The 12,121-nt window shown below is 42.7% G+C and overlaps 1 protein-coding gene across 2 annotated transcripts; it reads right to left on the bottom strand.

Moving 5' to 3' along the window:
• Nucleotides 1–624: 624 nt before the first annotated feature.
• Nucleotides 625–3,221, bottom strand: LOC144891322 (uncharacterized). Of its 2 annotated transcripts, none has more exons than XM_078774141.1 (4): nucleotides 2,585–3,221; nucleotides 2,342–2,494; nucleotides 1,711–1,840; nucleotides 625–1,490 (listed from the first exon to the last, which is right to left on the bottom strand). In XM_078774141.1, the coding sequence occupies exons 1-4, from the start codon at nucleotides 2,638–2,640 to the stop codon at nucleotides 1,188–1,190; spliced, it is 642 nt and encodes a 213-aa protein (XP_078630267.1). In that variant the 5' UTR covers nucleotides 2,641–3,221; the 3' UTR covers nucleotides 625–1,187. The 2 variants fall into 2 exon arrangements, with proteins under 2 accessions (XP_078630267.1, XP_078630268.1); XM_078774142.1 differs by having other exon boundaries at nucleotides 2,342–2,465; nucleotides 2,585–3,219.
• Between the last annotated feature and the right edge of the window lie 8,900 nt (nucleotides 3,222–12,121).

Here is a 12,121-nt window from a genome sequence, read left to right as displayed (position 1 = left end):
ATGGGAAAACCACTACGTTGACTGAAAAACATAAAGCCGACAGCGAAATGTTGTATAATTTGTCTTTGATACAAAATCCAACGTTGAGAGAGAAAGTTGATAGGTTTATTGTGAGAAATTTGATAAATGCTAAATTGAAACTTGGTCTTGGTTATTCCTCAAAAAACTATTAGGCTCTAATGATGTCATCAAGACTGAGGAGCTTTTGGCTGAAGAATTACACAAACCTATAATCACAAAGTTTAAAAGAAGGAAGGTTTATTCTAAATACACCGACCACATATGGTCCGCTGATTTAATTGAATTGAATAATGACAGGGGATACAGGTATGCTTTAACCGTTATTGATTTGAGGAGTAGATTTGCCTGGGTTGTCCCTTTAAAAAATAAAAGGGGTGATACTTTAATGTTAGCCTTTAAGCTAATATTTGATCGGGATAAAAGGAAACCAAAGAAGTTATGGACTGATGAGGGAACAGAGTTCTATAACAAAATATTCATGAAATTTCTTAAGGGGAAGGGTATTAAATTATACAGCACCTTTAATGAAGGAAAGGCAGTTGTTATTGAGCGTTTTAATCGTACTTTGAAAGAGAAATTATATAAAAAATTCACACAACTCGGTTCTCAAAAATGGGTGTATTTAATTCAGGATATTGTAGATGATTACAACAATACAGTTCATTCATCAACAAAATCAAAACCATCAGAAACATTTACAAAATTAGAATATGAAAAGGAGATTAATTTGAGAAAGCCCAAGTTCAAAGTTGGTGATATTGTAAGGATATACAAATGGAAAAGCCATTTTGAGAAAGGTTATACACAAAAATGGACTAATGAATTATTTATAATCGTTGATGTAATGGATACAGTCCCTTGGACCTACAAATTAAATGATATAAATCGAGAAGAAATCTTGGGTTCATTTTACTCGCAAGAATTACAAAAAACAAAGCTAATAATTCATTAAACAACATTTCTATTCACCCCACCCAGATTAGCTAATTTAATTAGTGGTAATAAAAAAAAATTTAAATAAATTAAAATCATAAGCCACACCCACACAGACCACGCCCACACAGACCCCGCCCACACAGACCCCGCCCACACAGACCCCGCCCACACAGACCACACCCATCATCCCCCACCCTCCGTGCACCCCCACCCTTGACCCTTCACCCCCCTCATCCCACCCCCACCTTCCCCACACACACAAGGGGAGGGGAGGGGTGGGATGAGGGGGGTGAAGGGTCTTTGGCAGGGGTGCACCTCCCCGTTCCCTCCTTTATTCTCTTTTTGTAATTAATAATTAAATAATTGTAAACAAAACAAATATATATAAATATTGAAAACATTAAAATCTTTATATTATTAAAACATTTTTCTTGAGGTATACATTCAACTTCTCCCCAGCATAAGTCATCAATTTCTTCCCAGCACAAGTCAAAGGTTGGTTCAGCAGATGTCTTCAGGTTTTGAATCTCTTTCTATTAAAGACAAGAGGGGAGAGATATTTATTTCATATTTATGTTCCATGTCAAAGCGTCTTGAAAAGCGCTATACAAAATAAATGTATTATTATTATTATTATTAATATAGGGTCGGATGCCCTTCCTGACACCAACCCTGAATCACCTCTTACGATGCGCAGGGATATGGTGTACCTATTATAAACGGTGAACCACACACACGTACACACATGCTTACCTCGAAAAAATCCAGCTTAGCGTCAAGATCGTTGAGTTGAAAATGTAGAGGTTCACAGGTTGGTAGGAAATAACCACTCCTTGGGGAATCAAAATCATCCCACTCAAAATTTTGGTCTTCGAGGTTAATACTGCAAACAAAATAAGGAGAAATTACTATTATATGCTGAAGTAAGCCTGACAAAACATCACACACACGCACACACACACACACACACACATTCACAGATACATACACACACACATACACACACACACACATACACACACACACACACACACACAATCGCATTTTTTCATTTCTGTTCCTCACAATTCGATCTCTCTATTTTAATCACAGACACACATGCACACACATACACATACACACACACACACACACACACACAATCTCATTTTTTCATTTCTGTTCCTCACAATTCGATCTCTCTATTTTAATCACAGACACACATGCACACACATACACATACACACACACACACACACACACACACAATCTCATTTTTTCATTTCTGTTCCTCACAATTCGATCTCTCTATTTTAATCACAGACACACATGCACACACATACACATACACACACACATGCACACACACATGCACACACCTCTCGTTTTTTATTTTCTATCATACCTTTCACGTGAATTTTCTAAGAACGGTGAAACATTGAATTCATTCTGAGCCCACCATCTCGGAGGTAGGTTATTCAAACCCGTATTCAGTTCGTTGTGGAACTCTTGAGAAACAACTTGAAATTCTGCCAGGATATTTACAATATTTGAATTGCTGCAATGAATAGGAAAAATAAATTATTAGTTGTATAATTAATCACATACAAAGCTCTCATTAACAGTGTTTAATACCAAATGAACTTACCAATGTCCTGGCGAGTATTCTTCATCAGAGGAAAGACTGGAATAAGACAAGCTCATCTTCGTTCACAATGTTTAAATGTCCCATTCGGAGACCTCTCTTTTTATAATGAACAAAATGTATTTCGGGGAACTGAAGTGCTTGTCAGCTTTTGGAAACTGAGGGCGTGTGTTTGTGAAAAACAGGAAACAAGACAAAGAGAATTCCTTGGAAGTTATCCAAGTGAAACAACGTCATTTCTCAAGGTATGTGGTTCGAGTGAGCATGAGCCTAACAGTGAGCTATTAATTAGAAAAGGTTCGAGTGGTATATAAATGGAAAACAAAATGAATGTAAAAAATATCAAATAAGTATAATTGAAAAGGCAACTGGTAAAAAAGTTCACAAAACAAATAAGAGAATTAATTTAAATACCGGTGAGTTGGATGAGACGGTGAGGAGAGTTGTAGGAGAATTAAATTATTTCCCACGCATAAACAAATATTTGTAGGGTCGTTGTTTGAGTGGGTTATATTCACCAGATGATATTAAGAGTAAAAGGTTAAAAGGTCCATGAGGTCAGAAGGATCACAGGTGTTTAAGTGGTCTAATGAATAAGGATAACATGTCAAAAGGTTAGAAGGTTCGTAAAGAACAGGGTGAGAGAAATAGAGGTCTTTAGGGTCAATATGGAAGTGAATGGGTCAAAGATTAATCTGCCAGATGATATGTAGAAGAAGGATGATAGGTCTATAAGAGAAAACAAATATTTGTAGTGTTTGAGTGGTCTAATGAACAACATTAAGGATAGGTACTACAGACAAAAGGTTCATAAAGATGAGGGTGGGAGAAATAGAGGTGTTTATGATTTTTGAAAAAGACAAGGGGGTAAATGACATTAGATAGGGATTTCCCATGTTAAACGGAGGTGTCCCAGAAGCAACATTATTACACTACTCTCGTTCCATCATAGATTCTATCACCACTGTCTGCATCTCTGTTTTCTTCATTTTAGCTCAGACCTCCAAGCTAAAATGTTTGCCCAATATCAAGAGTTCCGATTTTAGTAATGCTCGGAACTGTGCCTCACTAGGGGTGGCTGCAAACTTCTCTGCGTCGAACTCCATGGTGACTATCCGTTAGCACCTGTTAACCTTCACACAAGAAATAAAAAAAAAAAAATTGTTTGTTTTTTGAAAAATTTGGGAATGTTGAAAAAGATTCCAAAATTGGAAAATTTGTGAATGCTAGGGAATTCTTTCCTGGATGAAATGTAGGGAATGTAATCCACTGTCCGAGATTTAGGGAATTTGATCAGCAAAGCCGAATCCCCAATTTTTCCACAGTACAAACCCCCAATTTCTGTCTGGATCAATCCCAAATCGTCGTTTTTAGGGAATTTAATCCTTGACAAAGACCCAATTTCGAGCCCACGATTCAATTTCACGAGCCCCCAATTTCTGTTACGGGGTCCTCACCGATCTCCTGGTCTCGCTAAACCTCCGAACCCCTAGAGGATCCCCGGCAGAAAAATATGTTATTCTTTGTTGAAAATCAATAGTGAAACCACACCAATGATTATAAATGAACAAAATTGTATTAGAAATCACACACAAGGATAACGGTACAACAACTGGCAAATAAGAGTGCACTCGATATACCTTATAGTTACGGATGGTACCATCAACTATAGTCAGATAACTCAACTCACTGCGCTCCCAGTGAATGAAAAAGGACACTCCTCAATGTCTCTATAACCTTTTCCAAGGCGAAGGTGATTCGCTCCAGCGAGTGTCAGAGCGAGATCAAATTGAGACCCGCACTCCATTGATGCTGACGAGGCGTAGGCGTAGCGTAGAAAAAGCGTAGCAAGTCACGTGGTCCGAATCCAGAGGCAAACTTGATGTGCACGTTCACAGTTCAATCAGCGAACTGCAGCGTACTCTTCAAACGCAGCTTGCGTAGGCGTAATACGCCATAATACACATCCCCGACAGACGGTAGGATGCTGGAGTTAAGCTGACGCGGAGCAAAACTTTTGTCTGTGTCCGAAGCCCGAGGTCCAAAATGGCCGACGGCTCTTACTGGAGTCAATGCAGCTAGGCGAGGATTCGTCGGAATCTCAGCGCCCAAATCTGACCGCAGATTTCTGAAGTCCAGCGATAAACCCTATCGCAGGATGTCCTTTCAAGGAATTCCAAATTCCTTCGCGACCTTCGTTAGACAACGCTCGTTTGAGCTCGACATCACGCATTTTGTCCGAATTTGCTCGCCACGCCTCTTCTCCTCTCTCTCATCGTCTTCCGGTTCTCGATCCGGTTTCCTGTTTCATTTTAAAAACCTTAACCCTATTCCTTTTATCACAATAACCGTTCCCTTCAAACAACCATAACCATAATAATACATAGAACCAGAAATGTATCAAGTGGGTGAAAACCACCACAACGGAAATGACGAATCCGTAACAGTAACACTGCAATGAAAACCATTTTTTGGGGTGGAGAAAAGGAAGGAATGAGAGTGGGAAGTGGAGGGGGCAGGAAATAACAAAATTCATTTTGTTGGGTAATGACTTACAATGGAGGGAAAGAGGGGATTCTCTGTCACATATGGATCTTTATTGTGTTCATCACAAAATGAATTAAACTTGATGTCTTAATAGAAAGTAATATATCAAAATTAAATACCCATTCCAGCTTGGTTCTCGTCTGTGAAAAAGACAGCCCCCCACTGTTGGAATTAGTGTTTAATTTTGTTATCTCTATTCACGGCGACATTGTGAAGATATTGTTGCACGTTTCTCTGATACTGATTGCCCTCCTGGTAATTTATCCCAATTTATGGCAACTCTCCTCATACGCTCAAAATCCTCATACCTGACCTCTGATAACCTCATCCTACAATCTCAATCTTGTCTTCATATAATCCACTTACACACACTATGTTATGGTCACTTGTCCATAAATGCTGTTCTTCCTCAACCTTCTCCACCATATTCAGATTATTACCTCAGAAGAGGTCTAACTCCTCATGGGATTATCAACAAACTGCATTAAAAAGAAATCCTGGACAAGATTACGAAATTCCTCCTCTGCCCTTTCCTTGTTTCTGAACCCAGTCCATCTATCCCTGGCAAATTAATATCACCCACAATCGGTACTCTTCCCTCACCACAATCCTTTCTGAATTCTTAATGAACCTTTTAATCTTACTCCTCTGCCACACAAAGAGCGAGATTATACGTGCCTAAATGCTCTTCCATCACTAATCTCTATCCACACAGAACACTCTTCAGTAATGCCCTGTTTAGATCGCCCTTTTCTATTGATATAGAATTGTCCTTTACCTAGATTGCGACACTTCCTCCAACTTTATCTTTCCTTTCACACCTGTACATCTAGTCCAGTCAAAATGTGAATGGACCCGCCACTAATTGCAAGAGAAACGAAGTAATACTTTTCTGAGACCTTTATGTCTACTAAATATCTGCCCAAAATTATACTTCAATATATTGAGTGGAACATGGTTTTTCAGGTCCTTTCCGATTTGGGAACTTTTCGGACTACCGCCATGTTTGGAAATTAATTATATGACAATATCACTCTTAATAATACACCAAATCAACTCTAAATTATTTATTTAACCATGTTTGAATACACTACCACAACTATTTGGACCCAATGTCCTTCTGTCCGTTCACAATATTTAACACGTCACTTCGTCTCTTCCATGGTCACTATCATCAGCATCCTCGAAAACGTCCACTAATTCGTCTGCATTTGCACAAATACCTCTGCAGTCCCTACATGCAAATGTGCAAGGCAGCCCAAGTTTCCAACAACCACAACGTTTATCACTGCAACCACCCTTGCAAGAACACCTAACCAGCTTTAGGAGATAGTCTGGTGCTGCAGCGAGGTCAGAATGCATAGGGATCATCCTGGTGTCCATGATCCTCCATCCCCAGTCAAGCGGGTTGAGTTTGTGTCCTTTCCACTCCTGAACCTGTTGAATACCCATAGGCTGTGATATTTGGAAGCTGAGCTCGTGGGCGGAAGTACCCGTGGGTGCAACGATGTTTTGTTTGTTGTCACCTTAGCATGAAATTTTGCTACCCTCAATTCGTTCAAATTGTCTGATGGTTTGCCTCCGTACACACAAACCATTGCTCTGTCTCCTGCAGCAATGACCTCATCCTGTGTTGACTCTTTATTGCCGAAAATTAGGGCCTCTTGCTGGAACATTTCATTGTCCTTGAACAGTTTGAGTCCAGTGCCTTTGCCGATCCCAAAGACCCTTGATGTCGTGGCGCATCCCAGGTACGCATGGATGAAGAGAATGTTTTCACAGACAGTATCACGCAGAGCCTCTCTGACTTTGCCAATGTCCAAGTATTGTCTTGGATTCAATGAACCCTTTTTCGGCTCCGACATTAAGTAGAGAGTGTGAGCAGTATTCTTGCGAAAATAGTAGCACAGTAGTATCAACAAGTCAGTGTCTTTGCCAACAAGAACAGTGTTGGATTTTGAAGAGCTACAAACTGCAGTTGTTGCTATGAGTAGGTCCGCATCCCCACTCGCATGAAGCACTTCACAATGAGATTCTTCCAGTTTTTTACCAAGTATGTCTATGAATTGTTGCTTGTTCTCCTTGTTCCGAAGAAACTCTTCCTTCTTGACAGAAAGCGTCATGGTTTGAGAAAAAGTTACCTTCACTGATGGTCGCTCACCCCTTTTCTGATGGGCACAGTCTTTCGTTGAGGGACCTTCACGATAGCCATCAAACACGACGATAGCATGCCCGTAATGCCTACCAACATATTTCAGGTAGCGGTCAAGAATATCCTTGTACTGTTCACCTGACTGCCACGGTATGCGCTGCAATAGGGCACCGCCATCGAGTACGTATTGTATATCGGACGGCTGTGCAGTATCGGCAGGTGCCAAGGATTTGATTGCTGAGGCTAACGCTGGCTTATTGGCGGACAGCAAGGCATATTTGGTCTCGAACAAAGATGGAGGATATGTGCATAACTCACAAAGGAGTGCTTTGGATAAGTCTCCTACTTCAGTGCCAGCGATCACAAGTCTCTGGAAGAGTAACTGAGGGTCGATATTGATGTCTCTGTCTGGTGTCTTCATTGCAGACTCTGAGTCCATAGTTATGGCTTGACCCTTCTTCTTGAAGCTGTATTCAAGCACACGTTTACCACTCATCTGGCCCAAGAGCCTTTCTCCCACAGTTTTCGCCTCATCAACATTCACCGTTGTCTGGGCAACTATACCAGTGAAAATGTTGTGAAGAGTATCGTCGTCTTGAAAGGGATCCCTCTCATGAAGAAACACAAGCATTTTCTGGGTGTCAGCTACATCATTCTTCTGTCTAGACTTTGATAGATCCTTGTGCTGTTCACTTGTCACATACATCACATCAGTGAGGTGTTGGAGGGCGTTGTTCACCTCTGCAAAGAAAGGACTAGCCATGACCCAGACTGAGCGTTGTGTCTCTGTCATCCCTCGTCCCCTGGTCAGACCACCTGATGCCTTCAGACTTCTCATAAGTACTTGTTCGATGACTAAATCTGTAGACAGCCCAGTATCTGTCGCTCCGTCGGACAACTTGGAATCCTTGGAGAAATTTCTGATGTACTTCTGGCTGGTCCTTTGGTAACTCGGTCATCAGTTGCAGATATATGTGCAGGCACTTTGTGTAGTGTCTGTGTCCGGAAGCTGCAAGATATGGAAGCATGGCGCGCAGGATATGCAAGTGAAGCATCCAATCCCCTGTTCTTTCAGATTTCAGAAAAAAACGGATAATGTCCACCATTTCCATGTATTGTAACCACAGTCTCGCTGTCCGTTGATGCCTTATTGTATCAATCACCTGATTGATTTTGTCTCCAATGACCTCCATCACCTTCGATGACTCGATGTCTGACACTGCTTGGTCACCCGACATCAGACCGTCAAACAAGTCGCCTGCATCATTGAGCTCTGCTGGAACTGTATGCTCGCTGTCTCCATCACTTGGGAGGTTCATCTGAAATACCTTCGAAGCAAGTTTTGCATTGAGTGCTGCATCAACGAGTGGATGTCCACGTATAGCTCTAGACACAGCTTTGCCACTCATCATGTGGGTTGTCGTGTTGCTGGCATATGCAACTTCCAGAAGCTCTTTGAGTCCAGTACCAGACATCAGGTGGCCAATACACCCAAGAAAACTCATGAGTGTATGGAATCCTCCTAGTCTTAGAACAATCGAGTGAAGTTTGCTGTCCGCTGGCTCGCTCTTGACTATGGTGAGAGCTTTCCACCAAAGTGGCTGATCAAATGTCAGTATCGGGGTTACACCATATCTCTGCGCATGTTCACAAACGAAATGCAGTGTGGAGTTGATGCAGTCCAAGTCACTTGGACTGAGATCAATCATGGGCAGAAACATTATTGATGCCTCACCCGGATGTTCTCCCTTGTGTACCATCTGCATCATTCCTGTCCAAGAGGGCCGAGGTGATCGAACAGTAAGCGAAACCTTCCAGAGGAGGTCAACATTTGAGCCGATTTGTCTCAAGTCGGTACAGGCTGGAAGCTTCTCGTAGAGAAAGGACTGCATTCCTCCACATGCTGATGTGAAAGGTCGTATATTGATTCGCCCCACTTGTGCGATGTCCTCTGCCGAGACAGCTCTACGGGCAATCTGAAGTGTCCGGACTGTTTTCGGGGTCACACTCGCAATAATGCCCATACCATGGAATGTGTTTCTCCCATTTAATGTGCAGATGTCATGGTCAACATTGTCCGCCACATATTGGATGAAATGTCCAGGGGTCAAACCAGGGATGTCTGTTCCACACGTGACTGCTGCGCTGCGCTCATACGTTTGCACCTCCGTGTATGAACAACTATACCCATGTGCAAAGGGCGTGTCTATGAGAAATCGAGAACCAAAATGGAAGTGCATTTGGATTCCAAGACCCACCAACAGTGGAGCTTGAAGGATCCTAGACCTCGCGGCATGTAAGATCGCCTGTCCCAGTGAGCAGATTTTTAAGTCTTTTCCTTTCCCCACAAACAGCATTTCGAGCAAGAGCTTTAGTGACTCAGGTAGGAACTTGGTTGCAGCATTGACAGTGGACATATCGAGAGTAGTCGGGTAAATGTCCTTATTTTGAGATACCTCTTTTATGTCACTTCTAATGAGATCAGCAGCTGTCTTGATCAGGCGCAACTTTTCTGTTTCAGGGTCCCTTTCCTTTTGCTGACGATAGAAGTCATGAAGAATCGACGATGCCACACCCCTAAATGTCACAACATTTGATTTTCCATTAATGTCTGCAATTATGATCTTATCACCAAAGTGATTGAAAAGGTTATCCTTCATGTATGAAAAACCATATGCATCACAGCCAGTCTCTACTAGGAAGTCCTCCATTTTCCCAATTAAATCACTAATTGTGGTTAGTTCCTCATCATTTTCCTCAAGGTACTTTGCCACCTTCAGGAACGCTTCATGTCTGATCTGGTCCTTGGGTCGACCAAGCTTCTGCTTTTTTGATGAAGACGCCTCTTTCGATTGGAATTTGAGTGGTATCTGTTTCTTTGTATGAAAGTTAACACTGCACACCTTATGGTATACCGCATCTGCTGCGTGTAGATCGCCAACAAATGCCATTCTGCTCCTCACAGTACCCGACCAGTTGTCAGATCGATTTTCACAGTCAGCAGACACATGATTTTGGAAGTCGAATGTCTTAATCTGGATCAACATTCAACATATGGTCCTTTTTCCTCCCCTGGTACTTGTCAGGATTACCACAGAAAAGACACTGAGTTCTGTAGTCAAACGCTGAATCCATTGAACGAAGGTACCTCCCTTTGTCTGCTTCAGACGAAACACGTTTTCGCTTCAGAGAAAGTTCAATGTCTCTCACATTGCAGAACACCCTACGACAATCTGTATGAACTGCCTGTCCTGGATGGACTTGGACTTCTTCACCACGCTCACGTCCAGCTTCTTCGATCCTCATACAACCTTTATCCGTCAGTGTACTGGTTGGATCACTGGAGAGGGGTTTCTTACAGAAGACACAGTCGATATCACCCATGTTGCTGAAAAGAGAGGGAACTTAGGATTACATTTTATTCCCTGTGTTGTCCTACTATATCACAAACGAAATGCAGTGTGGAGTTGATGCAGTCCAAGTCCTCTTTGGGACGCCAAGCTAAGTGCCAGCTGAAGGGGTTTATTTTCATTTTATCTTTCCCTTGACACCACCCCCCCCCCCCCCCCACCACCCCCCAGAATTTCCATGTTTTAAAGGTTTCCCGGTGTGTACCCTGGATAAGAATAGGTACACCGTATCCCTGCGTGTCGTAAGAGACGACTAAGAGGGTTGGCGTCAGGAAGGGCATCCGGCCATAAAAACATTGCCTCAAAAAGGGAACCATGACAATTACAACTACATATGGGCAGGGTACAGCCCGAAGTGGAGATCGGTTTCTGAGGTTTGGGACATGGAATGTAGGGACAATGACAGGGAGATCAGGAGAAGTGGTGGAAGTATTGGTCAGAAGAAGAGTGGACATATGTTGTGTGCAAGAGACGAGATGGAAGGGAAGTGGTGTGAGAATGGTGAAGGGTAGGCAGGGACAGAAATACAAGTTTGTGTGGCAAGGGTGCCCGGAGGGCGTGAATGGTGTTGGTGTCCTGTTTTCTGAGGAGTTTGTAGACAGTGTGGTGAGTGTGACTAGAGTGAGTGATAGGTTGATGATGGTGAAAATGATGATTGGAAAGCTCTTGGTGAACGTCATCTCGGGATATGCTCCGCAGGTTGGTCGAAGCGATGAAGAAAAGGACAAGTTCTGGTGTGCGATAGAGAAGCTGATGGAAAACGTGAAAGATGAGGAAGTTGTTGTGGTAGGAGGAGACCTAAATGGACATGTGGGAAGGAGTATGGATGGTTTTGACGGAGTTCATGGGGGTTACGGATATGGTGTGAGAAATGGAGAAGGTGAAAGGATTTTGGAGTTTGCTGATGGAGCTGATTTGTTGATTTGTAATACTCAGTTCCAGAAAGAGGATAATAACCTTGTTACATACACGTCAGGTGGGTCGACGACAACCGTTGACTACCTGATGGTGCGTAGGCGAGATAGGGGGCACCTCCGGGACACAAAGGTGATCCCGGGGGAGGAGGCTGTTTCACAGCACCACTTGGTTGTCTGCGACGTAAGGGTGAAAGGTGCGAGGAGAGCTCGGCGGGTGAAGTACCAACCGAGAATGAAGGTGTGGAGGTTGAAAGAGGTGACAGTAAGGGAGGCATTAAAAGAGAGGCTGAGTAGGGTCGAGGATGATGTGGTTGAGCTTGAAAGTGGTTGGATGTCAATGAAAGCTTGTCTGTTGGGAGCCGTTGGTGAGGTATGTGGATGGACAAAAGGACCACCGAGGCACTCGGAAACATGGTGGTGGGATGATGAAGTTGGAAAGAGGATTGACGAGAAGAGGAAGAAGTTCAAGGAGTGGCAGAAGGCGAAGGGTACGGGAGCAGAAACAGCAGAGCAT

This window comes from Myxine glutinosa, chromosome 3, assembly GCF_964187855.1.
Source record: "Myxine glutinosa chromosome 3, kmMyxGlut1.1, whole genome shotgun sequence".
NCBI classification, from domain to species: Eukaryota; Metazoa; Chordata; class Myxini; order Myxiniformes; family Myxinidae; genus Myxine; species Myxine glutinosa.
The sequence above is the reverse complement of the archived record's forward strand: the minus strand, read 5'-3'. Positions and strand labels throughout refer to the sequence as shown.